The following is a 27,985-nucleotide window of genomic DNA, read 5'->3' as shown; positions in this document are numbered from 1 at the left end:
GCGGATGGGGCAGAGCTGAGGCCTGACACGGCCACACAGATGCAACCATGGGGAGAGGTGGCCGCAGCTTTGCAGCTTCACCTGGGCAGTGGCAAGAGCACCAACCTTGAGGCTGGAGACTGGTTTATAGTATTAGTACTGCCCAGGGTGGTTATGAAGGTTGAATTAGATAAGGGAGGTATAAGTACTTTGTCAAACTTTACATGTTACACAAATTTAAGGGAGGATTCCTATGAGTAATAGACAAGGTGTCTGTGCTCTATTTGGGACACGAAGTTTCTGTGTTACTGTTCTTTCTTTTTACAATCAAAACAGAGAAGTTCTTATCTCAGATTTGAAGATGTATACTAGATGCTGGAAAAACAGGTGTTTACTCACCTTCATTTTTCACAACATTTATAAAGGTTCTGATAAATCCTGCCTGTTTTCCAGACATGGAAAGAACTTGAATTCTGGATTTGATACAATCCACTGGGTATGCTGCAAGCCAGAGGCAAATCCCGCCGACTCCATCCGCCGCTTAACATCGAAGGGACGGGGCCGAGAGAAAAAAAAAAAGCAAATGGTATTTTGTCTCGAGAACAGCTGATGTGACATTTCCAGAGGTCAATGTAGGAATGGCTGCAGGTAGGTGAAAATAAAACTGCTACTGCTGCGGAATACAGTTCTTTGAGGAAACTGCCAGAGCTCTTGGTACCAAGCTCTAAGAACAAAAGGGTTTGTTTGGTAGCCCAGGTCTACCCCTGGGTCTTGCCAAGTACAGGAAGCCCTAGTGAGGGTTATATTTAGTTTGGTCACTGAGGTGTTGAGGGCTGGCCCACACGAACCAGGAGGCCTCTAGCTGAGTGGCAACCCCTTACGGTGGGGAGAAGACAGGCCAAACACAATCTACGTCTTTTTTCAACTTTCTCACTCTTGAGTATTTTAATAGCCCTGATTCTTCCTTTACCATTAAAAGCCAAAATTGTTTTTATTAAACATAGCAGGTAAGTCTGAGAGCTTGTCTAACCCCAGGATAGATTCAACACACTGAGGGAGATGGTAAGAACTAGGTAAATACGTTTGCATGGACAGCAGTGGGGTGTGACGGTGTTTGCTCCCTGCAGCTGTGGTTTCTGTGGCTCCTCTGCTCTTTGTGCTCTCCTCCCCACATTGGTGGCTCCACGTGGCACAGGGAAGCTTCTGGATGCCAGAAGGTAACATGGGGGCAGGCAGTTGATAGCACCCCACCCTCCAGGCTTGATAATTTCCTTAGGACAGGGGCTGAAGCAGCACATCCCAAACTTTCTTATTGGAATAAAGTTTGTTAATTTTTCTAGATCTATTTTAGAAAAGAAGTGATTCAGAAATGACTTTCCCAATAGGGGAATCACCTATAAATAATCTTGACATAAAATTAAAACTTGGTGATCTCAGTAGTGGTTTGCGAGCAGTGAAAACCATAGTTCTTTGTCGTTTACCATGTTTAGTTGGTTGGTACAACCGCATGCGATGTTTGGCTCACATAGTGAGTGAGTTTTTCTTCCCTGCTTCCCTGCCTTCTCTCCCCATTTTGTCCTTTGCTAAGGAAACTGAACTCAAGTCCAGGTCTTCTGTAATAGAGTGTCTCTCCTTCAACAGGGAACAAAACTACAGTCACCTGTGGTTTTGCATCTGTTCAGTCTCATCATGGCATGCCACACTCTGCTGGTTTGGGCCCTGCTCGTTTCTTTACTGCCTTCCTGCCTGCCCTCCTCGGGCAATCGTATCCAGTCCCAAGCCTTCTATACCCATCCTGGTGGAATTCCTGCCTATAAAAGGGCACACCTTCAGACCTCCAGGCACCTCCAGCGAACACTGCTGTGCACAAGGAACCGAATTCATTAGTGCGGGACCTGCAGCCGCAAACGGATTTCAAACTCCTATTGCTGATGATCAAGTTAAAATATGACTGTGCTGGATTAAATGCTTTATTTAGCTTGTCTGCATCTAGGTTATCTAAATTACACACCCACTGAAAACATTCTGTCACCTCTTCTCTTGGAAAAGTTAATTATTTTAATGTAATTCAGATCTCATTTTATCCTAGCCCAGCAGTACCTGGGAGAGAATGACTCTGAATTAATCATAGTAAAATCATATTAAATTATATTCCACTAATTCAGAATTGGAGATAATTTGGCAATTAAAGGGAGAAATGTGTGATTCCTCTGCTGGAAGAAATGAACAGTAATGATGGGATCACAGAGATCGTACATGTAAGGGCCCAATACATGTTCAAAACATACCCACCAGCGAATGGCTTACATACTAGGCTCCCAACCACACTGTTACAATTTCTATCTTTCAAACTAACTGTAAATTATAAATGTGGTACCCAAATACCTGCATGCACATAAATAGGAAAAGGTAAACTCTTTTTTTTTTTTTTTAGATGAATTCTCGCTCTGTCACCCAGGCTGGAGTGTAATGGCACAATCTTCACTCACTTCAATCTCTGCCTTATGGGTTTGGGCAGTTCTCCTGCCTCAGCCTTCCGAGTAACTGGGATGACAGGCATGTGCCACCACATCTGGCTGATTTTTGTATTTTTAGTAGAGATGGGGTTTTGCAATGTTGGCCAGGCTGCTCTTGAACTGCTGACCTCAAGTGATCCGCCTGCCTCGGCCACCCAAAGTGCTGAGATTACAGCATGAGCAGTCTTGCCCAGCCAAAAGTAAACTTTTAAATTCTATCACAATAGGTTCTAGATCATTGACAGACTGACTGAAAGACATAAAATGTCCAAAGGTGAGACTCTCTCATGTGGCTAAACACCCTCCTACTGCAGAGACAGAACTGAGCCCAAGCGCCTTCGTGTGCTGGTGACAGGTGGCCAGGGGCAGGCAGATGGTTGCACCATTCTCAGGGTCAGCCTCCTGCCCATGTGGCAAGGGGGAGGGGAGGGAGCACGGGGCCTGGGAGGCTGTAGCCAAAAGGCATGCAGTGGGCAAGAGACTGCCCTTGCCCAGTGCTCCTTATCAGTGTCTGACGCGCTCTCTCCAGTCCTCGTCATTAGCATACCTTGGCCAACCTTTGGCTCATGGAAAAACACTTTGCTCTTCTCTGAACAATTTTTTTCACCATTGTGCAAATGACTGATGAGGTGACCACACTCATGACCATACTCATCTGTCAGTGGTGGTGAAGAGCTGGGTTTGAGTCCTGACTCTGCAATCACATGATATGGGTCACATGATACTGTGTGGCTTTCATTCAACACTGGGAATCTCAGTTTCCTCTATTATGAGAATAACATGAGGTCCTATGGGTTTGTGCTGGAAATAAACAAAGCTTATACTTTTAACATGCTTACTAGTCCCTGGTACACAGTAGGCACTCAATAAATGTTCGCTGAATGTCATAATAGAATGAACATACTAAATAAGAAGCATGCCCAAAGTGGTTAAAAGACCAGTGTTTCCTAGTAAATGTTTATCTACTGATAGTTACTAACTGCTGAAAACAACAAAACTGGCTTTGAATATTTTCGCTAATTCAGCTGGCCTCCTTCAGTCCAGTGGCCTCTACACTTTTTGGTTCACCATTCCACTAGTAAGAAAATCTTGTGCCTACACCCCCATGTAATGTGCTCCTGCATCAGTTACATACATCTTGAAATAGAAAATATAGAAAAAAGTTTCAAATATGCAATAAAAAGGAAATTTAAAATATTTATTTTTTTTCTTTTTTTTTTGAGACGGAGTCTCGCTCTGTCACCAGGCTGGAGTGGAACGATCTCAGCTCACTGCAACCTCCGTCTCCTGGGTTCAAGTGATTCTCCTGCCTCAGCCTCCTGAGTAGCTGGGATTACAGGCACACGCCAACATGCCAAGCTAATTTTTGTATTTTTAGTAGAGACGGGGTTTCATCATGTTGGCCAGAATTGTCTCAACCTCCTGACCTCGTGATCTGCCCACCTCAGCCTCCCAAAGTGCTGGGATGATAGGCGTGAGCCACTGCGCCTGGCCTACAATCGTATTGTCTTATGTACTGAAGTGCCAACAAACCATTTTGTTAGCACAATATCAGTAATGTAGTAAGAGCAATATGCTGGAATATACTTGATCAATTTTGAAAATCTTGTTTTAATACTTTGTGATATTACAGTTCAAAAGCAACTTCAAAGTTTATACTTGTTCTAACAGCTATAATTTTTTTTTTTTTTTTTTTTTTTGAGACGGAGTCTCTCTGTGTCGCCCAGGCTGGAGTGCAGTGGCCGGATCTCAGCTCACTGCACGCTCTGCTTCCCGGGTTTATGCCATTCTCCTGCCTCAGCCTCCCGAGTAGCTGGGACTACAGGCGCCCGCCACCTCGCCTGACTAGTTTTTTGTATTTTTTTAGTAGAGACGGGGTTTCACCATGTTAGCCAGGATGGTCTTGATCTCCTGACCTCGTGATCCGCCCGTCTCGGCCTCCCAAAGTGCTGGGATTACAGGCTTGAGCCACCGCGCCCGGCCACAGCTATAATATTAATAATTGGCAATGATCTAAATAGAATAAGTGCCTCTTTGGATGTGCCTATTAAGTCAAATGCTCATCTTTTAGTCCCATCTCCTAGCTGTTCAAAGTGTTTTCCTTTGATATTTATTTAATTAATTATCTTGGCAAGTGGCACTGGTTTATTTTAAAATAAAATACAAAAAATAGGCTGGTGCAGTAGCTCACTCCTGTAATCCCAGAACTTTCAGAGGCCAATATGAGCAAATCACTTGAGGCCAGGAGTTTGAGACCAACATGACGAAACCTCATCTCTACTAAAAATAGAGAAATTAGCTGGGCATGGTGCTGTGCACCTGTAATCCCAGTTACTCGGAAGGCTGAGGCACAAGAATTGCTGGTCTTAAACTCCTGGGCTTGATCTTGCTGGGCTCAAGTGATCAACCTGGGAGGCAGAGCTTGCCGTGAGCCGAGATTGTGCTACTGCACTCCAGCCTGGGCGCCAGAACGAGACCCTGCCTCAAAAAATAGATAGATAGATACATACATACATACATACCCAAAAAAAGAGAAAACCAACAAAATAGAAAACAGAATAAATTCTCATCTTTCTTTGCAAACTATTGAAAAGGCACTACTTTTAAAAAATGGAAGTATAGGCCGGGCACGGTGGCTCAAGCCTATAATCCCAGCACTTTGGGAGGCCGAGACGGGCGGATCACGAGGTCAGGAGATCAAGACTATCCTGGCTAACCCAGTGAAACCCCGTCTCTACTAAAAAATACAAAAAACTAGCCGGGCGAGGTGGCGGCGCCTGTAGTCCCAGCTACTCGGGAGGCTGAGGCAGGAGAATGGCGGGAACCCGGGAGGCGGAGCTTGCATTGAGCTGAGATCCAGCCACTGCACTCCAGCCCGGGCGACAGAGCAAGACTCCATCTCAAAAAAAAAAAAAAAGGAAGTATAAATTACATATAGTAAATTATGATTTTCCTTTTTTTTAGACAGGGTCTCACTTTATCACCCAGGCTGGAGTGCAGTGGCACAGTCACAACTCCCTGCAGCCTCGACCTCCTGAGCTCAAGCAGTCCCCCCACCTCAGCTTCCTGAGTAGTCACACACTACCACACTCGGCTAATTTTTAATTTATTTTGTAGAGACAGGGTCTTGCTATGTTTCAAGGCTGGTCTTGAACTCCTGGAAGCAAGCAATCCTCCTGCCTTGGCCTCCCAAAGTGCTGGGATTACAGGAGTGAGCCACCATGTCTGGCCCAAGGGCAGATTTAAATATTATCAAGGATGCTAAAGATGAAATAGTATTCCAGGCATATTGAGGTCATATGTAATAGATAAATCTGTGTTTTGGTTGAGAAACTCCCTCACCAAGGAAAGACAGAAGAAAACACACAGCAAGTCCTCAGAAACGAGTCTGTGATTAAGGATCGAACATACCTGAACAAATCACTGAAATCCCACTTCCAAGGTTTCTGACGTCTGTTCTTCGCACACCACCATCTTCCACTGCTTTGGGTAAAAGCAACCCTCTGAAAAGAGAAGGGCAGGATAAGGTGTAAGCCCAACGCTGCCTGCCTCTCTCCCCCGCTCAGAACTTTGGCAGGTTCCTACTGAACTTCTGACATTCAGAGAACTCTGCAATCAGGGTGAAGCCATGGTTGTTTCTGGGAACACAAGTAAAGGGAGACTTCTGCCTTTTTTTTTTTTTTTTTTAGACGGAGTCTCACTCTGTCATCCAGGCTGGAGTGCAGTGGTGCGATCTTGGCTCACTGCAAGCTCCGCCTCCCAGTTTCACACTATTCTCCCTACTCAGCCTCCCAAGTAGCTGGGACTATAGGTGCCCACCACCTCGCCCAGCTACTTTTTTTTTTTTTTTTTTTGTATTTTTAGTAGAGACGGAGTTTCACCGTGTTAGCCAGAATGGTCTCGATCTCCTGACCTTGTGATATCCGCCTGTCTTGGCCTCCCAAAGTGCTGGGATTACAGGTGTGAGCCACTGCACCCGGCCCCTGCCTTTTATTATATAAACATCTATTGTTTGAATTTCATATTAGGAGATTGAATGAATTTTGTAAAATAGCTTTTGGGTTTTAGTCCTACTTAGAAAGCTCATCCCTACTTAAGGATTATTTTTAAAAGATTCTCCCATTTTTCATTTAGTATACTTTTGGTTTGATTTTAAATATTTAAATATTTGCTCTATCTGGAGCTTAAGTATGAGAAATGAGGTAAGGGTCCAACTTTATATTTTTTCCTTGTGGTTACGCATTTACCTCTATAGATAGTATTGAAGAACTTGTCTTTCTTCCACAGAGATAAGATCTACTTGTATCATATCCTAAATCTTGTGTTCTTTAGTTCATTTGTGTTTAATATTAATGTCACCCTCATTATGCTTCTTTTCCAGAATTATTCTCATAATTTCAAAATTTAAAAAAATATGTGTTGTAGAATCAGCTTTTCGCTTCTTTAAAAAAAACCTTATTGGTAATTTTATCATGATAGCACTAAATCTATAGATTAATCCAAGAAAAACTGGCATCCTTCTGATTAACACAAGTTGTCTTTTGGGTCCCTCAGTAGCAGTTTAATGGGTTTTTGTTTTCTTTTTTTTCCCCAGGTGGGTCTTGTATGTTTCTTTCTAAGTTTCTTCTAAGTACTTAATTAACAGATCTACATTTAATAATATTTTCTCCTGCTCCTGTGACTTGTTTCAGCCCTAATATTAAGTAGTAATTCAAAGCAAACAGAATCTTAGAGTTATGTTTCAAATAAACAGCTCATGTTGTCTGGTGCGCACTCTAATTTCTGGACTCTTTAAATATAGGGCTATCCCTAGATTGATACACACGGAAGAGTCATGAATATAGAATCACTTTTCTTCTTATGATGCAGTCTGCAAGAAGCAATTCATATCTACGTACTACATTTTTAAATGATAAATACATAATTTTTCAAAATAGAGATGAGGTCTTGCTGGTTGTCCAGGCTGGTCTTGAACCCCTGGCCTCAAGTGATCCTTTTGCCTCAGCCTCCCAAAGTGCTAGGATTACAGATGTGACCCCCCATGCCCAGCCATAAATATGTAATTTACATCACACACTTCATTATAAACTGTGCAATTCTCTCCAGAATGCAGTAAGCTAGCCGATTTTAACTGAAAAGACCCATGTAATATAGAAAAAAGTAGAAAAAAAAGTAAAACGCTTCACATCTGTGAGGCTGAAATTTTTGAAAAGTAAAGATGGCTACTCTTACCCACACAAGACTCCTACGATATTTCGTACAGAAGAACCATGCAACAAGGGCCTCACATTGCCAAGTTTGCTCAAAAACTCTGTGGTTTCGATCACTCTGCCAACTCTAAATATCTGCAAGATATCCACTGGGCTCTTACTATAAAAATTAGAAGAAAAGCCTTTAGATTACATAATTGGAAACAAAACAAAAAGTCATTATAGCAGAAGAAATCTCAGAAGAGTCCAAATGTCCATTATCAGGAAACCGATTCAATGAGTCACAACACAACATATCTTGGGAGCATTATGCACGTATTAAAATCAGATTCATTAAAAAAAATGAGGATATGTAGTAAAGCATACAGTAAAATGTAAAATTTAGAAGTAGATTACAAAACTTTATATATAGTATGATCCCAATTTTGTCAAATATATAATAATATATGGAATATATAGTTCTTGCTCTGGGCAACAAGGCAACACCATGTCTCTGGAAAAAAAAGAACTCAACTTCTGGCCGGGCACGGGGGCTCAGGCCTGTAATCCCAGCACTTCGGGAGGCCAAGGCGGCTGGATCACTTGAGCCCAGAAGTTTGAGACCAGCCTGGGCAACATGGTGAAACCCCATCTCTACTAAAAAGAAAAAAATTAGTGGGGCGTTGTGGTGCACACCTGTAGTCCCAGCTACTCAGGAGGCTGGGGCAGGAAAATTGCTTGAAGCCGGGAGGCGGAGGTTACAGTGAGCCAACATCGCGCCATTGCACTCCAGCCTGGCGACAGAGCAGGACTCCATCTCAAAAAAAGAAAAAAGGAAGAAAAGTTAGCAAAGACCTTATTTTTAAGTGCTGTTTAGGAAACCAACCAGGTTTGGAGAGAGGGCTGTCAAGAAAGGCCTCTCTTGGGAGGTGACGTGTTGGAATGTGGTGCCATAAAATGTCTATTCGAAGCCCTCACTGGTTGTTATGGGTTGGATGGGGCAGGAGTGGAGGAGAACATCTGGAAGGACGTTGTAGATGGGATAACGTGATCTGGATTAAAGATGGCGGCAGAGTGAATGGAAGTGAGCCAAAGGATGAAGGACACTTTGAAGGCAGAATTGACAGAACACGGGTATGTGGTGATGAGGGAGAGAGAGACCCCACACTGGCTCTGAGTGGGTAGCTAAGATGGGGCAGTTGTCGGGGGAGACTGGGGTATGGCTGAGGGCAGCTGTGGTGGGAGGAAGGGCACATCTTCCCAACCCCATGTCCAGTGGCCTCAGGTCAATACCTTGATATTAGCTATGCTGGGAGTATTTGCTTCCCAGAACTCAGCAAATATTCCAGACCGGGGCTTTTCCTTCACGGAGCTGGCTTACCAGCACCCCCCGGGGTGAGCAGCATCCAGGTGATGCAGGCTGGGTTATGTTCTACACCCAAACGTTAACAGTGGTTACATTATCTCTGGGTTGTCTCTGGGTGGTGAGATTCTGAGTGATTTTTAATTGTCTTCATATTTTTAGATATTTTCTAAACTTTTAGCAAAGAACATGAGTTTTATAACTAGAAAAAAGCAATAGAAAGAAATCATGATTAGTGAAATGAAATGAAAATCTGACTCTTCACAGCAGCAGGATCTTTCCCTAGGAAGAAGCCCACTTTAGTTGTGTGGCTGCTTTTGTACGTAGTGGGTGGGGTGGCGGGCCACAGGCTTGCTCAGGTAGCCCTGGAGGGCGGAACTGCAGCTGCCACTCCTGAGGCTTGACGTGGCTCTTCCTGTCTTCCTGGAGAAAGCGTATTGCCCTCCGGATTCTACCTTCCATGTCAGGGGACTCTTTAACTAGTATAGATCTCAGCGGACACCTAGGGGAGGGTCAAAAGTCAAACCAAAGGAATTAGATTACACATGAAAGTAAAATCTGGGCCCGGCTCGGTGGCTCACGCCTGTAATCCCAGCACTTCGGGAGGCCAAGGCAGGCAGATTGTGAGGTCAGGAGTTTGAGAACAGCCTGGCCAATATGGTGAAACCCTGTCTCTACTAACAACACAAAAATCAGCTGGGCGTGGTGGCACGTGCCTGTAATCCCAGCTATTTGGGAGGCTGAGGCACGAGAATCGCTTCAACCTGGGAGGTAGAGGTTGCAGTGAGCTGAGATCGCACCACTGCACTCCAGCATGGGCAACAGAGCTAGACTCTGTCTCAGGAAAAAAGAAAAAAAAAGATAGATCTGTAACTCTGAATGTCTACTTGAGAAGGCATGCTGGTGGGTGTTGCAGCATTTTATTTGAACTTCAGGCATTAATTCTAAATTTATTTGTGTTTCATGATTGCTTTAGATTGGACTGTGCTCTTGACCTGATACTGACCTAGGGCAAAGGTCATGGCCTCTGCCGGGCCTCCCTTGTTGTTCCCAGGGCTCTGTGACCTGGAGCCCTCAATACCTCATATATATATTCAGGACTGGAACTGTCACAGTGGATTGTAACGATGAGTGTTATTTCTTTCTAGGCAGTGATTTCTGAGGGCCAGGGTGTGAAGCTATTTTTATCTTTGAGTGTCAGCCCTACTCGATTGCTTGGTACATAGCAGGTGCTAAATGAACTGTATCAGTGGAATGCTTTCAGAGATGTAAAGATCAGGAAAATATCCCAGAAGTGATGTGGAACAAGAACAGAAATGCCATACACCCTGCACCCAGTAAACATTCCCTTCTAGTGGGACCCTGTGCTGATCTACTCAGGGGGTGAGGTCCTCCCCTCCCACACTCCAAAAGAGAACACATTTCCCCTTCGCAAAATGACTTACCAGGTGTTATGGCGGAACTGTACCCCTACAAAATGCATATCCCGGAGTCCTAACTCCCAGGACCTCAACAATGGGACTGCGTTTGGAGACAGAGCCTTTAAAGAGGTAACTGATTAATTAAGTGAGGTCACAGGGGTGGGCCCTGACCCAACATGACTGCTATCCTCATGTAAAGAGATGAGGACACAGAGGCCCACAGGTGGAAGACTATGTGAGGACACAGCAAGAAGGCAGCTGTCTGTAAGCCAAAGAGAGAGGCCTCACCTCAGAAGAAATCAATCCTGCTGCACTTTGACCTTGGACTTCCAGCCTGTAGCACTGTGAGAAATAAATGTTTGTTGTTTAAGCTCCCCAGCCTGTTGCATTTATTAACAGCAGCCTGAGCTAAGACACCAGGTAAGAAGAAAAAGGTTGGGAGGCGGGCTGGTTCATTGAAACGAGTTATGAACAAACATATAGGAATCAATATAAACAGCATTACCTGCATGCCAAGGCCCAGGAGGAAGTGTGAGGATATCAGGAAAGGACAGTCCCTGGAGTCCCGGAAACACTGCAGCTCCACCACCACAGCTTCCTGGCCTCCTTCCATTCCCACCTGGGAAATAGGATGTGCTTTCAGAAGCTGCACTCGGGAAACATCAAACTACATGTGCCATTTGAAAATGTTGATTATAATTATAAAATATGTTCATTTAGAGATACAATTTAGCAAATACAGAAAAGTATCAAGAAGGAAATTAAAATCTCCTAAAATCCTATGACAGCAATACAATCACTATTAACATTTTGGTATGTTTCCCTCCTGTATTTTTACCATCCCATAAACAGATCTGTATATGTTTACACCATACCATTTTTCATATTTTCTTTATCAAAGAGGGAAATGTTATTTTCAAGTTACATTTTATTAACATATCTCAAAATACAAATGGAACAACACTTTGAAGACTAGTGTCGATTTATATCTATACATATATTTTAGAGACAAAGGTCTTGCCATGTTGTCCAGGGTGGCCTCAAACTCCTGGGCTCAAGAGATCCACCTGCCTCAGCCCCCTAATTAGCTGGGACTACAGGCGAGTGACACCACACCAGACACTAGCATTGATTTTCATTTGCATGATTTTGTGAAAAAGAAAAAAAAAAAGGATTTTGTTTTTCTTTCTAATGCAAAAGGAATGGAAATGCAACATAGTGTAAATACTTAGCATCAAACCTTCCCTTTCCAAATACAAGAAACTGTTAATAACAGGGAAAAGGACTTTTATTTTTAACATCATATTGATGTTTTGTACTATTTAAAATTTTTGCTATGAGCATGCATTACTTCTATAATATAAATACTAAAAATTTAAACATTAAATTCTAAACATAAACATTTTCTTGACTGTTAAAAATCAAATCCGAGCACAGTGGCTCACGCCTGTAATCCTAGCACTTTCAGAGGCTAAGGAGGGAGGATGGCTTAAGCCCAGGAGTTTGAGACTAGCAACATAGTGAGATTTTGTCTCCACAAAAATAATTAAATAAACATACAAATAAAATCAACTCATATTTTAAGGAGTGTATGATATTCAGAATATGCATAATTTTTCAAAACAATGAGAAAATGATCGAATAAGAAAAAACACTCAGAAGACATTCAAACAGGTTTTTGTCTTTTTTTTTTTTTGCTAACTAGAAATCAGATTCTTACTTTCTCCAAGGTGTTATATTTTGCAACTTCAAAATCTTGACATGAGGAATTTCAACATTCTCTGTACAAAACCTGAAATTTGTACAGTGTATAATTAAAATTTTAACATTAAATGGATTTTAGGCAAAACAGAATTTCACAAATTTTTTCTTGTACATCTTATTATTATTATTATTATGCTATAAGTTCTAGGGTACATGTGCACAACATGCAGGTTTGTTACATATGTATACATGTGCCATGTTGGTGTGCTGCATCCATTAACTCGTTATTTACATTAGGTATATCTCCTAATGCTATCCCTCCCCCCTCCCCCTCCCCACAATAGGACCCAGTGTGTGATGCTCCCCTTCCTGTGTCCAAGTGATCTCATTGTTCAATTCCCACCTGTGAGTGAGAACATGTGGTATTTGGTTTTCTCTTCTTGCGATAGTTTGCTGAGAACGAAGGTTTCCAGCCGCATCCATGTCCCTACAAAGGACACGAACTCATCCTTTTTTATGGCTGCATAGTATTCCATGGTGTATATGTGCCACATTTTCTTAATCCAGTCTGTCATTGATGGACATTTGGGTTGATTCCAAGTCTTTGCTATTGTGAATAGTGCCGCAATAAACATACGTGTGCATGTGTCTTTATAGCAGCATGACTTATAATCCTTTGGGTATATCCCCAGTAATGGGATGGCTGGGTCAAATGGTATTTCTAGTTCTAGATCCTTGAGGAATCGCCACGCTGTTTTCCACAATGGTTGAACTTAGTTTACAGTCCCACCAACAGTGTAAAAGTGTTCCTATTTCTCCACATCTTCTCCAGCACCTGTTGTTTCCTGATTTTTTAATGATTGCCATTGTAACTGGTGTGAGATGGTATCTCATTGTGGTTTTGATTTGCATTTCTCTGATGGTGAGTGATGATGAGCATTTTTTCATGTGTCTGTTGGCTGTATGAATGTCTTCTTTTGAGAAGTGTCTGTTCATATCTTTTGCCCACCTTTTGATGGGGTTGTTTTCTTCTTGTAAATTTGATTGAGTTCTTTATAGGTTCTGGATATTAGCCCTTTGTCAGATGAGTAGATTGCATAAAATTTTCTCCCATTCTGTAGGTTGCCTGTTCATTCTGATGGTAGTTTCTTTTGCTGTGCAGAAGCTCTTTAGTTTAATTAGATCCCATTTGTCAATTTTGGCTTTTGTTGCTGTTGCTTTTGGTGTTTTAGACATGAAGTCCTTGCCCATGCCTATGTCCTGAATGGTATTACTTAGGTTTTCTTCTAGGTTTTTATGGTTTTAGGTCTCACATTTAAGTCTCTAATCCATCTTGAATTAATTTTCATACAAGGAGTAAGGAAAGGATCCAGTTTCAGCTTTCTACTTATGGCTAGCCAGTTTTCCCAGCACCATTTATTAAATAGGGAATCCTTTCCCCATTTCTTGTTTTTGCCAGATTTGTCAAAGATCACATGGCTGTAGATGTGTGGTATTATTTCTGAGGGCTCTATTCTGTTCCATTGGTCTGTATCTCTGTTTTGGTACCAGTACCATGCTATTTTGGTTACTGTAGCCTTGTAGTATAGTTTGAAGTCAGGTAGCGTGATGCCTCCTGCTTTGTTCTTTTGGCTTAGGATTGTCTTGGCAATGCAGGGTCTTTTTTGGTTCCATATGAACTTTAAAGCAGTTTTTTCCAATTGTCTGAAGAAAGTCATTGGTAGCTTAATGGGGATGGCATTAAATCTATTAATTACTTTGGGCAGTATGGCCATTTTCTTTCTTTCTTTCTTTATTTTTTTATTATACTTTAAGTTCTAGGGTACATGTGCATAATGTTTATATCATGTATAACTCCCCAATGCAATCCCTCCCTCCTCCCCCCTCCCCCTGATAGGCCCCAGTGTGTGATGTTCCCCTTCCCGAGTCCAAGTGATCTCATTGTTCAGTTCCCACCTATGAGTGAGAACATGCGGTGTTTGGTTTTCTCTTCTTGTGATAGTTTGCTAAGAATGATGGTTTCCAGCTGCATCCATGTCCCTACAAAGGATGCAAACTCATCCTTTTTGATGGCTGCATAGTATTCCATGGTGTATATGTGCCACATTTTCTTAATCCAGTCTGTCACAGATGGACATTTGGGTTGATTCCAAGTCTTTGCTATTGTGAATAGTGCTGCAATAAACATACGTGTGCATGTGTCTTTGTAGTAGAGTAATTTATAATCCTTTGGGTATATACCCAGTAGTGGGATGGCTGGGTCATATGGTACATCTAGTTCTAGATCCTTGAGGAATCGCCATACTGTTTTCCATAATGGTTGAACTAGTTTACAATCCCACCAACAGTGTAAAAGTGTTCCTATTTCTCCACATCCTCTCCAACATCTATTGTTTCCTGACTTCTTAATGATTGCACAATATTGATTCTTCCTGTCCATGAGTATGGTATGTTCTTCCATTTGTTTGTGTCCTCTTTTATTTCACTGAGCAGTGGGTTGTAGTTCTCCTTGAAGAGGTCCTTTACATCCCTTGTAAGTTGGATTCCTAGGTATTTTATTCTCTTTGAAGCTATTATGAATGGGAGTTCATTCATGATTTGGCTCTCTGTTTGTCTGTTACTGGTGTATAAGAATGCTTGTGATTTTTGCACATTAATTTTGTATCCTGAGACTTTGCTGAAGTTGCTTATCAGCTTAAGGAGATTCTGGGCTGAGACAATGGGGTTTTCTAAATATACAATCATGTCATCTGCAAACAGGGACAATTTGACTTCTTCTTTTCCTAACTGAATACCCTTGATTTCTTTCTCTTGCCTGATTGCTGTGGCCAGAACTTCCAACACTATGCTGAACAGGAGTCGTGAGAGAGGGCATCCCTGTCTTGTGCCAGTTTTCAAAGGGAATGCTTCCAGTTTTTGCCCATTCAGTATGATATTGGCTGTGGGTTTGTCATAAATAGCTCTTATTGTTTTGAGATACATTCCATCAATACCAAATTTATTGAGACTTTGTAGCATGAAGGGCTGTTGAATTTTGTTGAAGGCCTTTTCTGCATCTATTGAGATAATCATGTGGTTTTTGTCTTTGGTTCTGTTTATATGATGGATTACATTTGCTGATTTGCATATGTTGAACCAGCCTTGCATCCCAGGGATGAAGCCCACTTGATCATGGTGGATAAGCTTTTTGATGTGCTGCTGGATTCAGTTTGCCAGTAATTTATTGAAGATTTTGCATCGATGTTCATCAGGGATATTGATCTAAAATTCTTTTTTTGTTGTATCTCTGTTAGGCTTTGGTATCAGGATGCTGTTGGCCTCATAAAATGAGTTAGGGAGGATTCCCTCTTTTTCTATTGATTGGAAGTTTCAGAAGGAATGGTACCAACTCTTTCTTGTACCTCTGGTAGAATTCAGCTGTGAATCCGTCTGGTCCTGGACTTTTTTTGGTTGGTAGGGTATTAATTATTGCCTCAATTTCAGAGCCTGCTATTGGTCTATTCAGGGATTCAACTTCTTCCCGGTTTAGTCTTGGGAGAGTGTAAGTGTCCAGGAAATTATCCATTTCTTCTAGGTTTTCTAGTTTATTTGCATAGAGGTGTTTATAGTATTCTCCGATGGTAGTTTGTATTTCTGTGGGGTCCGTGGTGATATCCCCTTTATCATTTTTTATTGCGTCTATTTGATTCTTCTCTCTTTTCTTATTAGTCTCGCTAGCAATCTATCAATTTTGTTGAGGTTTTCAAAAAACCAGCTCCTGGATTCATTGATTTTTTGGAGGGTTTTTTGTGTCTCAATCTCCTTCAGTTCTGCTCTGATCTTAGTTATTTCTTGCCTTCTCCTAGCTTTTGAATGTGTTTGCTCTTGCTTCTCCAGTTCTTTTAATTGTGATGTTAGGGTGTCAATTATAGATCTTTCCTCCTCTCTCTTGTGGGCATTAGCAATAGCTAAGGTCACTTGAAGCTGAGGACTAGAATTATCTAAGGGCTTTTTTACTCACATTTGTGGCAACTGAAGCTGGCTTTTGGCTGAGACTTTAGCTGGGACTGTCAGCTGGAACAGCTACATAAGGATTCGCCACGTGGCTTGAGCTTCCTCAGGATATATGGTGGCTGTATTCTAAGGACAAGTTTCTATAGAGAAAGAAAGAAAGCGGGAAGCTGAATTACATTTTCTAGCCTAATCTTCAGAAATGACACTGCACTTCCATACATAATATATATATTATATATATTATAATTATATCTATGCCTTCTATATATAATATAATTCCATTATATTATATTCACCAGAAGCTAGTTACTAAGGCCAGCTCATATTCAACAGAGGGAAATTCAAGGGAGAAATATGTCAACCAATTAGTAGATGTATTTTAAAACCACCATGCTGCTCACTTTTCTAAAATCAAATTCTTCACCAAGAGTCATTATCTATGAAAACAACGCAGAAGAAACATGAAAAATTTCAGAAGCTTAAAAAGAAGTTGGAGAAAGTAATAGTAAATTTCAGAACTCATATGAAAAGAAATATGGTGGGAAGTGAAAAATTTGAACAGTATAAAAGGGAGATAAAAGAACGAGCAAGATAGGAGACAATAAAAAATTAGAAGACCTGAATCTATTCTTAGAGATTAGTTTATTTTTCTGATGGAGGGAAGAACACATACAGAGAGCTGGAGCTGAGAAAGGTCCCTGTGTTCTGCGTAGCCGACTGTGGCGAGATGCTAGAGCGAAGGGGCAGAGGATGGCAAGTGATGAGAGATGAGGCTGAATAACTTGACAGGAGCCAAACTGATTTGGGCATTTTTACTCCATGCTAGGAATCTGGAACCTTTCTTGGGGCCAAAAGTAAACCAATGACAAAGTAAATGACTGGAGATTTAAAATGTCACCTGTCATGTGGCTGCCTTTGAACTGGAGTGGCCTGAGTGTTACTAGATGAGCCTGGAGTCTGTCTCTTGGCCTTAAATCACCACCATAAACCCGGGAAGTCGACGATTCCTTTGTTTTCTGAGAACAGTTTCAGTGTGCTGGCTGGCAGGTCCATAGGGATAGCAGAAGTGAAGAAAATGTAGAGCCAGAGGAAAAAAGATACACAGACTTCTTGAGATTTCTCTGAAGCTACGGAACATGATGAATTAACGACGGGTTAAGTATACTTTTCATTATAAATGTTAATGCTTTCACATCTTTCATTAGTGGTATGTATGAAAAAATATTTAACATTATCTATAAACCAAACAATAGAAAGGGATGCCATTTACTATTTATAATTTATTTCAGAAATCAATGAATTTAATTTAATTCATAAACATTGGTAACATACCTTTTTGTATCTCTGTAGTTGTACTGTCTTGCAACTCCTGCTGCATCTGTAATATGTAAAATATTATTTATAATGTTTAAGTTAAACAAGAGACATTATTTTGAGAATGATATTTATTAAATCTTTCATATAAAAATTTTGGGAGGCTGAGACGGGCAGATCACGAGGTCAGGAGATCGAGACCATCGTGGCTAACACGGTGAAACCCCGTCTCTACTAAAAAATACAAAAAACTAGCCGGGGAGGTGACAGGCGCCTGTAGACCCAGCTACTCCGGAGGCTGAGGCAGGAGAATGGCGGGAACCCGGGAGGCGGAGCTTGCAGTGAGCTGAGTTCCAGCCACTGCACTCCAGCCTGGGCGACAGAGCAAGACTCTGCCTCAAAAAAAAAAAAAAAATTTTCAGAGGCTAGATCGAACTTGAGAATTGCTTAAATAAAAAAAAACCCCATAAATAAAATTCCTTATTTTAAGTTTAGATAATAGAGAACATATATGTGTTATGCGGTTTGGATTAATCTGACAAAAATACAATTAATATTGGTATACTGAAATAGTAGATACTTTGTGGTGATAATGATATGATATCCAATACCTCCACAGATTTTAGGTATAAAGACATATTTTCCTAACAGGTATAGGAATAGTTTGAGAGACAGTTTTCCATACCGCTTCTGTGACAAAAACCACATAGATAGGCTTTATAAAATTAGTAAATGACAGTAGCATCATCAGACAGGCCTTGTAGAATAACTCAGCATCAGATAAAGGGAGAAGCCTTTATTGGAGGAATCTTATCTTTCATTAACGCTACGTAAAATGTACAGTTTTACATGACTTGAACTAAGAAACTACTAATGTTATTATTTTCTTTTCTTACAAAAGCTCTTCTAAATATTTCCTATGTGTAATAGATTTTATTAGTTCGTTATACCCCAGTCACAAATACTTTCATAATACATACATTTTACTTAGATTAAAAATCAAATACTTTTCATGATAGAGTGCTTACTGTTACCCTTACAAAAGTAAGCTAGAGAAAAGGAAATGTTAAGAAAATTATAAGGAAGATAAAGTATATTTACAGTACTGCACTGAATTTATCAATACCGTAAGTTTACTTCATGTGTTTCTGAGATGAATCATCTGTCTGAAAATGCAGGCAAAGATACAGATCTCAAACTGTGGTACATATCAAGCAAATCAGCTTTTTCTTATAATGTTATTTCTCTGCTTCTTGGAAGCACTTTATGCATCGCTAGTGGTACTTTCTTTGGGTTCTATGATTTACACTATTAAACTAAACATGATGAAAAATACAAGAAGTCCTAGCTAGAGCATTCAGACAAGAGAAGGAAGCAAAGGGGATCTATTTGGAAAGGAAAAAGTAAAATTACCCATGTTTGAAGATGACATAATTTTATATTTGGAAAACCTAAACACTCCCCCTAAGAACTGATAAACGAATTCAGTAAAGTTGCAGGATAAAAAAAGAAACATAAAAAATCAGTAACCTTTGTATATACCAACGTTGAACAATCTGAAAAAGAAATCAGAAACTATTGTCATCTACAATAGCTCAAACAAAATAAGATATGCAGGAATACATTTCACCTAAGAAGTGAAGGACCTCTATAGTGAGAACTATAAAACATCGATTCAAGAAATGGAATAGGAGACAAAATTGAAATTCCATTTTCAAGGATTGCAAGAATCCATATTGTTAAAATGTCCATCCTACCCAAAGCAATCCACAGTCAATGAAGTCCCTATCAACATACCAATGATATCTTCACAGGAATAGAAATAATAATCCTAAAATGTTCTGATGGAATCACAAACACCCAGAACAGCCAAAGTCATTCTGAGCAGAACAAAACTGAAGGAATTACATAATCTCACTTAAAATTATACTACAGAGCTATGGGTAACCAAAGCAGCATGGTAACTGGCATAAAAAAAGACACATGGACCAGTACAACAGAATAGAGAGGCCAGAAATAAATTCATACATCTACAGGGAAGTCACTTCAACAAAAATACCAAGAACATACATTGGTGACAAGACAGTGTTTTCAATTAATGGGGCTGTGAAAATTGGATATCCATGTTTAGAAGAATGAAACTAGACCCCTGTCTCTCATCACACACAAAAATCAAATGCATTAAAGACCTAATTCTGAGATGTCGAACTATGAATCTACTGAAAGAGAACATTTGGGAAACTTCAGAACATTGGTCTGAGCAAAGATTTCTTGAGTAACACCCGTGAAGCACATGCAACCAGAGCAAAAATAGACAAAGAGGATCACGTCAAACTCAAAAGCTTCTACACAGCAAAGGAGACAACCAACAAAGTCAGGAGATAACCCACAGAATGGGAGAAAATATTTGCAAACTATCCATCTGACAAGAGATTAATAACCAGAATATATAAGGAGATCAAACCACTCAATAGGGAAAAAAAATCTAATAATCTGATTTTAAAATGGGCAAAAAGGCCGGGCGCGGTGGCTCAAGCCTGTAATCCCAGCACTTTGGGAGGCCGAAGCGGGCGGATCACGAGGTCAGGAGATCGAGACCATCCTGGCTAACACGGTGAAACCTCGTCTCTACTAAAAACTACAAAAAACTAGCCGGGCGACATGGCGGCGCCTGTAGTCCCAGCTACCCGGGAGGCTGAGGCAGGAGAATGGCATGAACCCGGGAGGCGGAGCTTGCAGTGAGCTGAGATCCGGCCACAGCACTCCAGCCTGGGTGACAGAGCAAGACTCAGTCTCAAAAATAAAATAAAATGGGCAAAATATGTCAATAGACCTTTCTCAAAGGAAGAAATGGGAAACAGGTATATAGAAAGGTGCTCAACATCATTGATCGTCAAGGAAATGCAAATCAAAACTACAATGAGATAACATCTCACCCCACTAGAAAGGGCTTTGATACAAAAGACAAGCAACAACAAATGCTGGCAAGGACACAGAGAAGAGGGAACCCTCATACGCTGTTGTTGGGAGTGTAGATTAGTACAACCGCTATGGAGAACAGCGTGGAGCTTCCTCAGAAACCTAAAAACACTGCCGTATGATCCAGCAATCCCCCTTTACCAGTCTTTGCTCCTGTACCCCATCAGGAGAGGCAGATGCCATAGCCAAGTATTATGAAGAGGTGGCTCAGCAGTTTGAGAAAAGCAGCATTATTTCTACATATCTGTCAGTTCCAGCTGCTGTTATGCACAATTATATGATGGATCCAGTGTGGGAAGATGTTAAAGAGAGCATTTGGGTATTTATCCAGAAGAATGGAAATCAGTATGTGCAAGAGGTAATTGGTACTTCCAAGTTTACTGCAGCACTATTCACAATAGCCAAGATTTATGTGACCATCAGGCAAATAGATAAAGAAGATTATATATAGGCCAGGCGCAGTGGCTCAAGCCTGTAATCCCAGCACTTTGGGAGGCCGAGACGGGCGGATCACGAGGTCAGGAGATCGAGACCATCCTGGCGAACACGGTGAAACCCCGTCTCTACTAAAAAATACAAAAAAATTAGCCGGGCGAGGTGGCGGCGCCTGTAGTCCCAGCTACTTGGGAGGCTGAGGCAGGAGAATGGCGTGAACCCGGGAGGCGGAGCTTGCAGTGAGCTGAGATCTGGCCACAGCACTCCAGCCTGGGCGGCAGAGCGAGACTCCGTCTCAAAAAAAAAAAAAGAAGATTATATATATACACACACACACACACACGCACATACATACACACAATGGAGCACTCTTCAACCATAGAAAAGAATGAGATACTGCATTTGCAACAACAATGAAGGAACTAGAGGTCATTATGTCAAGGGAAATCAGCCAGGCACAGAAAGACTTCTCACTCATTTGTGGGAGCGAAAAATTAAAACAATGAAAGTCATGAACACAGAGAATTGACTGAAGGTTACCAGTGGCTGGGAAGGGTAGTGGGGGTTGGGGGTAGGTGATGATGGTTAATGGGTAAAAAAAATATATAGTTAGATAAGATCTACTACTTGATAGCACAACAGGGTGTCTACAGTCAACAATAATTTAGTGTACATTTAAAAATAAAACAGTATGATTGTAAGCTTTGTAACTCAAAGAAATGATGTTTGAGGTGATGAATACATTTACCCTGATGTAATTATTATGCATTGATTGTATGCCTCTACCAAAATATCTCATGTATTTTATAAATATATACCTACTATGCCTCATACAAATCATATTAAAAAGAAAACTACATGAGTACCATGAGATCACTTTCACTGTGAAACATGATTTCCCAGCAAGACGAAGTCCTCCTGTGGAGACGATGGGCGTCGCCTGGCGTTTTAAGTGGATAACCGCAACACTGGAGCTCACTGCAGTAGCAACAGGAGGTGGCTATGAGAACATTACAACAGTGTAATTAATACTCGATTGACAGGCTGAGTTTGAACACACAGGTACACAGCATGGACACTGTAAAACTCGTAAGTGGGATCGTATTATATGCAGATTGTAGATTTCGGCAATTTGACTTTTTTTTTTTTTGGAGACAGAGGCTTGCTCTGTTACCCAGGCCGGAGTGCAGTGGCATGATCGTGGGTCACTGCAACCTCTGTCTCCTGGGTTCAAGTGATTTTTCTGCCTCAGCTTCCCAAGTAGCTGGGATCACAGGCACCCACCACCATATCCGGCTAATTTTTATATTTTTAGTAGAGACAGGGTTTCACCATATTGGCCAGGCTGGTCTCAAACTCCTAACGTCAAGTGATCCACCCACCTTGGCCTCCCAAAGTGCTGGAATTACAGGGGTGAGCCACTGCACCCAGCCTGCAATTTGATATTTTTACCTGTCTTCAAGATCTTTCCTTTCTCATGGAGATACTTCAATTTTTATAAATATAGCTACACGAAATCTTTAAATGGCTTCAATAACAAACTTGGCCTCTTTGAAAGAGCACTGGAACACAGATGCCTTAAAAGAATTCTACATAATGAAATCTATTAATTATTCAGCATTTTAACAATCACAATTCAACAACTTACAGTGATCTGAAGGTCCTCAAGGTCCTAAATGACTTCTGAAATTAAATTATGTTCAGTAAAAAGCCGCTAAACTCTTTAGGTTTTGAATAAACCTAAGTAAACTACAATTTTGTTGCACTAAAATAATACCTATCTTAAAGGTGGTTTCCCTAAACTATTAGCTAATCTCTTTCTCTAAGCACTATTTTACCAGATTTTCAAGTTGATAAAAATAATGGTTATTCTCTCATTTGGTAAATACCACTTTATAACAAAGAAAACACTTCAAATACAAGACTTTATTTGTTTATTAATAAAGTAATTCATTATGACTTTTGAAAAAAAAAAGTTGTAAAATGTTCTGCGTACATGTCAATGTAGGTTAGGCCAGCCAAAAGACAAAGCAAAGCGTCAACATTAAGTCACAGGCTAGGATTATACAAATAAGAACAAATACACGGCTTATGGTACTTGTTAGGTAAACACAACCAAACTAAACTGTACTTCAAATCTGTTTATATAAAAGCATATTAAAGCTCACTTTAAAATAGTGTCCATCTTTTCTTTTAAACAGGCATAGACTCATTTGCAGTCATGTACAAATATACCTAATAGCTTTCTTCATCTTTTAATACAAGTGCAATTCCTTGCTTCTTTATGCAACCTAACAAAATAATATAGAATGAAGTCATTAGAAAAATATGAACCTTTCTGAATCTATATTACATTTTAATTTAAATCGGAAAATACAGTTTAGATCATATGAAACATATGGATTTCAGACATGTATTATCTGTTTCCAACAGATTATCAGAGATGGTCTTTATTTTGGCTGAAATGCAAAAATATGACTTTCTTAATAACAGATTAAAAATACTTTCCATTGATAGCAGTGCTAGTCCCTAGAACAAAAGGTAAGCAAAACTTATTTGTAAGTTACTGCCTATTCAATGCCCAGAATATGTAGATCCTAACTCTAAGCCCTTAATATACATGTTTTAAAGATAACTGAAAGGAGATCTCACATGCCTGATAATCCTTAATTTAAACAGTCCTGTAAACATAGTCAAAATCTGCTAATAGAAATACAATTCAAGTAAACATTGCATATTTGATTTAAATCACCTTACAGTTAAATTCACTCATGACACATTGGATCATAACCACTAATATGTAAAAAGTTTTTAAAAAATCATCCTTACGTATAGATGAAAATAAACTTTGTAAACTTGTTCATTTAAAATAACTAATTTACTGCAGCTGCTCTTTGGTTTGGCATGGTTTCAGGTACTGAATATTTAAGTAAATTTGTTCCCAGGTAAACCACGTCTCCTAATTTGTTTTTAATGGCAATGGTAAGCCCTGAACTTCATTTTTCTTAAGGTGTCATCACAAATGTTCAAGTGTTTGAAGGACCAAAGATAGTACTTATAAAATTTGGCAGGGCTTCATTTTGATTTTTTCTCCCCAAATAGTTGATAACGATAATCAATACCAGTTGAAATACCAAAGAGGCAGCCTTTCCCTGATTCCCACACCACTTGTAGGCCTTTGCTAGAATGGTCATTAATACGTATGAATCAGTTCAGCTAAATATTATTTAGAATGTGGCAAAATGCTGGCTGTAAATTAAACCAAAGATAAATAATTCAAAGGCTTTAACTGAAAATTTCTGAAAAGATGTTTGCTGTGCTATTATATTAAAGATGTTAAATAACAAAAATTAAAAGAACTGAGAAAGACTATACTACCATGAAAGTGCATAATAGTGAAGAAGAAAATAAAGTTTCCTTGGCGTTAGCCAGGTACATGCAAATCTTTTGATCTGAATGTAGAAATACTCACAAAAAGTACCAGGAGAACATTTCTGAAAGTAGTCAAGTATGTTTAAACATTTATCTCCTTATAATATGCAAACTGCCAAACTGGGAAGTTACGTTTTTAGTTGGTAGTTGATATATATATATTTTTGAGATGGAGTTTCACTCTTGTCACCCAGACTGGAGTGCACCAGACTCCAGGCTCACTGCAACCTCTGCCTCCTGGGTTCAAGTGATTCTCTTGCCTCTACCTCCCAAGTAGCTGGGAATACAGGAGTGTGCCACCATGCCTGGACAGTTTTTGGGTTTTTTTTTTAATTTTTAGTAGAGAGAGGGTTTTGCCATTTTGACCAGGCTAATCTTGAACCCCTGACCTCAGGTGATCCGCCAGCCTCGGCCTCCCAAAGTGCTGGGATTATAGGCATGAGCCACCATGCCCAGCAATAATTGATATCTCTAACTCTCATTCCAGTTTGCTAGAATCGAGATTATTAAGACTAAGGAGTTGAAACAAAGGTAGAAGAATCCATACTACAGTATTTCAAACTGTTTTCAAAGCTAACTCATTCCTTTGGTTCAAAGAGAAAAAAAGTTGCCTCCTTTTAAAACCTAATATTGGTATGGCTGATGGAAATTAGACCAAATTATAAACCTACAGTAGCAACCATAAAATTTATGCTGTACTAGGAAATGATAGAGCTATTCCTAGTGTATTGTTGAGCATATAGAAGGTACTCCAAAAAATTGACTGGGGCCGTGAGTGGTGGCTCACGCCTATAATCCCAGGACTTTGGGAAGCTGAGGCGGGTGGATTATTTGAGGTCAGGAGTTCGTGACCAGTCTGGTCAACATGGTAAGACCTTGTCTCTTCTAAAAATGTAAAAATTAGCTGGGCCTGGTGGCGTGAGCCTGTGATCCCAGCTACTTGAGAAGCTGAGGCAGGAGACTCTATTGAACCCGGGAGGTGGAGGTTGCAGCGAGCCAAGATCCCACCACTGCACTCCCACCTGAGAGACAGAGCAAGACTGCCTGGAAAAAAGAAGAAAAAAATTTACTTGGTGAATGAAAAGTGATTTTGCAAAATTAGGCATCGCAGAATGTTAGAAGTCATCCAGTCCAACTCATTCACAACACCCCTCCCCTGCAGTCCCATTTTACAGACAGGAAACTCCAACCTGCAGTACTCACAGATGCTGCTGAGATTCATCTCCACCCACCAACTGGAAGCAATCGATTATTTTGGGGGGTGTGCGTGTGTCTGACTAAAAGGTGTAAATGAGGAGTAACATTTCGACATCGTTTATTCTGTACTTTTCTTTGGAGTTAATGCAACAACTCCTGTCGCTTAGATTAGATTTAAAAGGAAAAGGGAGAAATGTTTCTAGGCAGAAAGGGGTTGCTGTTAGAAAGTCAGACTTGAGACTGTGCATCTAAGAGTAGAATCCACTTCTCAGAGACTGGGAATGTAAAATGACCACTCAGGTTAGACTTTCCAACTGAGAGCCAGGAGGAAAACTTATTCTAAAGTTTTTTTGCCTAGTTTGAATTGCATTTTAAGTCACTGTTTAAGCTGTTACAGTATTACTGTAAAAAAGTTTCAAAGTAATTTTTAGTCATTACCTACCCTGAAATTTGAAAGTCAAGTCAATAGCATGCTTTATTCTAACTACTGGTAAACCTCAAACTATTCTTTAACAGATTACAATATTCCTCTTAGCTTTTCTTCTGGACACTTATACTTCTTCCTACTGTGTCCAGTATTTCTCCAGCACATGTACCTTTGTGTTTCTCTGCCCATGTACATACCCCTGAAAGTTCAACAACAAAAGTTATAAAATAGCAGAGAGAACCCAAAATAGTTCTTATCCTGCCAAGTTCCCTTTAAGCCTTGGGCACTTGTTCCACTACATGGTTGTATTAATGCTTACAACTAAGCTTTCGATGAATTAGACCAATGTGTTCTATGTTCTAAATGATATTTAGATATCTGAATCCTTCTGTTATAGCCAACAATAAAAGTTATTAAAAATGTTGAAAAGTATAAAATAGCAATTATAAATTAGCAAATACCCAATTTAAAAAAGCATTTTCCTTATACAGTACAAGCAACAGCAATTGGAATATTATTCACTTTCAGCCACCATTCGTCCGAGATGTACTTTACTTTCAAGTTTTTAAGCTTGTGTTTTTAGAGTGAAAATGTATATGGATACTAATTCTAATAATGTAATTCAGGTATCAAAAAATACATACGCATGTTAAAATGTGATGACAGCTCATATTATAGCATCTCATAACAGGTAAGTATTATTTCCAGAATAATATTAAGTCACTTTTGTAGCTCTAAGTCAATGCTGCACAAATGGACACTGAAGATTAAGGCATCGTTCTGCTCTGGAGTAGTGCGTCTGTGGATCCCAGGAACTGCACAAAGGCTTTCTTTTTAAAAATATATCTTCTGTTATACTTCAATTATTTCATTCCATTGATCATTTTCTTGCAAATGAAAACTGAAAATATCAGTCTATAATGTTTTCATACACCTACAAAAAAGAAACAAAGTGTTGGTTAAAACTTGATTTTTTTATTTCTGAAAGTATTTACTAGATGGTTCTGTGGGCTAAGGTACAAAGCTACTAATATAACAAGATGGAATATAAGTAAGTCCTTAACGCTACTAACATTATAATAATGGAGATTGTTGTAGCAGTACATGAGGGGTATTACTTTCTTCCCCTGAAGCAATCAAAAGAGTATCTTAAAAGGGAGAATCCTACGGGACTCCCAGACTGCCAACTTGGACAGCGTTTGAGAAGACATCTGGCCCACCTACACCTGTCCTAAGACTGGTGCAAGATGCAGAAAACTTCCCACAGCAACTGTTAACAGAACTGCAGCTGAAGATCCTCAACCACCACAAGCATCAGCAATTATTCCGCCCACACTAAGAAGAAACGTAGACCTCGGCCGGAGGGCTTGTCTGGACACCAAGCGTTACTCCACAGCTCCAGCTCTTGGTGACATGGACCTGGCTTACGATCACCATATGTGGGTCATACAGCTCCTCTTCTGTCTGCAGCCACTCTGCCCAACGTGACCTCCACCCCGAGTGCCTGTGATCTGACTCTGTCCTGGGTCTTAGGCTCTGGCTGCATCCCTGCACGCAGGCTCAAGGTCCCCTGCCAGGGCCTAACTGCTGAGGACAAGCCCACAAGTGAGGAAACAGATGCTCCTCTAGCTGACACTCCAGATAAGACGCCTTCAGAAAAACCAAACTCTGTTATACAGGAACAGGATGATAAATGTGTTAAGCTCCATGTTTGTGGTAATTTACTACTTAGCAATCTTCTCTTGCTGTGTCTTTTACAAACCATATAACATAAATAAACCTCTTAATTCTTTTTGAGAATCTTTAATTTTGGTCATTTTTCTCTGGGTTGAATTTCCTCAATAGTGGACAAAAGTCGTTTTTTTTTTCTTTTTTTTGAGACAGGACCTTGCTCTGTTATCCAGGCTGGAGTGCAGTGGTGCCATCTTGGCTCACTGCAGCCTCGACCTTCTGGGCTCAAGTGATCCTCCCACTTCGGCCTCCCAAGTAGCTGGGACTGCATGTGCACATCAACACAAACCTGGCTAATTTTTTAT

General features: G+C 40.4%; 1 protein-coding gene and 1 long non-coding RNA gene across 13 annotated transcripts in view; both read right to left on the bottom strand.

Moving 5' to 3' along the window:
* Positions 1-15,977: 15,977 nt before the first annotated feature.
* LOC117075137 lies at positions 15,978-22,094 on the bottom strand. The gene is made up of 4 exons (XR_004433860.1): positions 21,760-22,094; positions 17,498-17,543; positions 17,064-17,292; positions 15,978-16,305 (listed from the first exon to the last, which is right to left on the bottom strand). It is a non-coding gene; the product is annotated as an uncharacterized LOC117075137 (long non-coding RNA).
* Positions 22,095-22,804: 710 nt separating this feature from the next.
* Positions 22,805-27,985, bottom strand: part of ZDHHC20 (zinc finger DHHC-type palmitoyltransferase 20) — a 94,625-nt gene continuing 89,444 nt past the window's right edge. For 10 of the 12 annotated variants that reach the window (XR_004433817.1, XR_004433818.1, XM_033197019.1 and 7 more), the window contains one exon: positions 22,805-26,883. Coding sequence is in view for 4 of the 12 variants with exons in the window: in XM_033197045.1 (XP_033052936.1) it covers positions 26,876-26,883 (8 nt within the window). In the remaining 8 variants the exon portion in view is untranslated. The remainder of the gene's footprint in view (positions 26,884-27,985) is intronic. The other 2 variants (XR_004433829.1, XM_033197057.1) reach the window with 1 other exon arrangement.

Source organism: Trachypithecus francoisi, unplaced genomic scaffold, assembly GCF_009764315.1.
Source record: "Trachypithecus francoisi isolate TF-2019V2 unplaced genomic scaffold, Tfra_2.0 Contig01676, whole genome shotgun sequence".
NCBI lineage: Eukaryota > Metazoa > Chordata > Mammalia > Primates > Cercopithecidae > Trachypithecus > Trachypithecus francoisi.
Note: the sequence above shows the minus strand (reverse complement) of the source record. Positions and strands in the feature narration are given on the sequence as shown.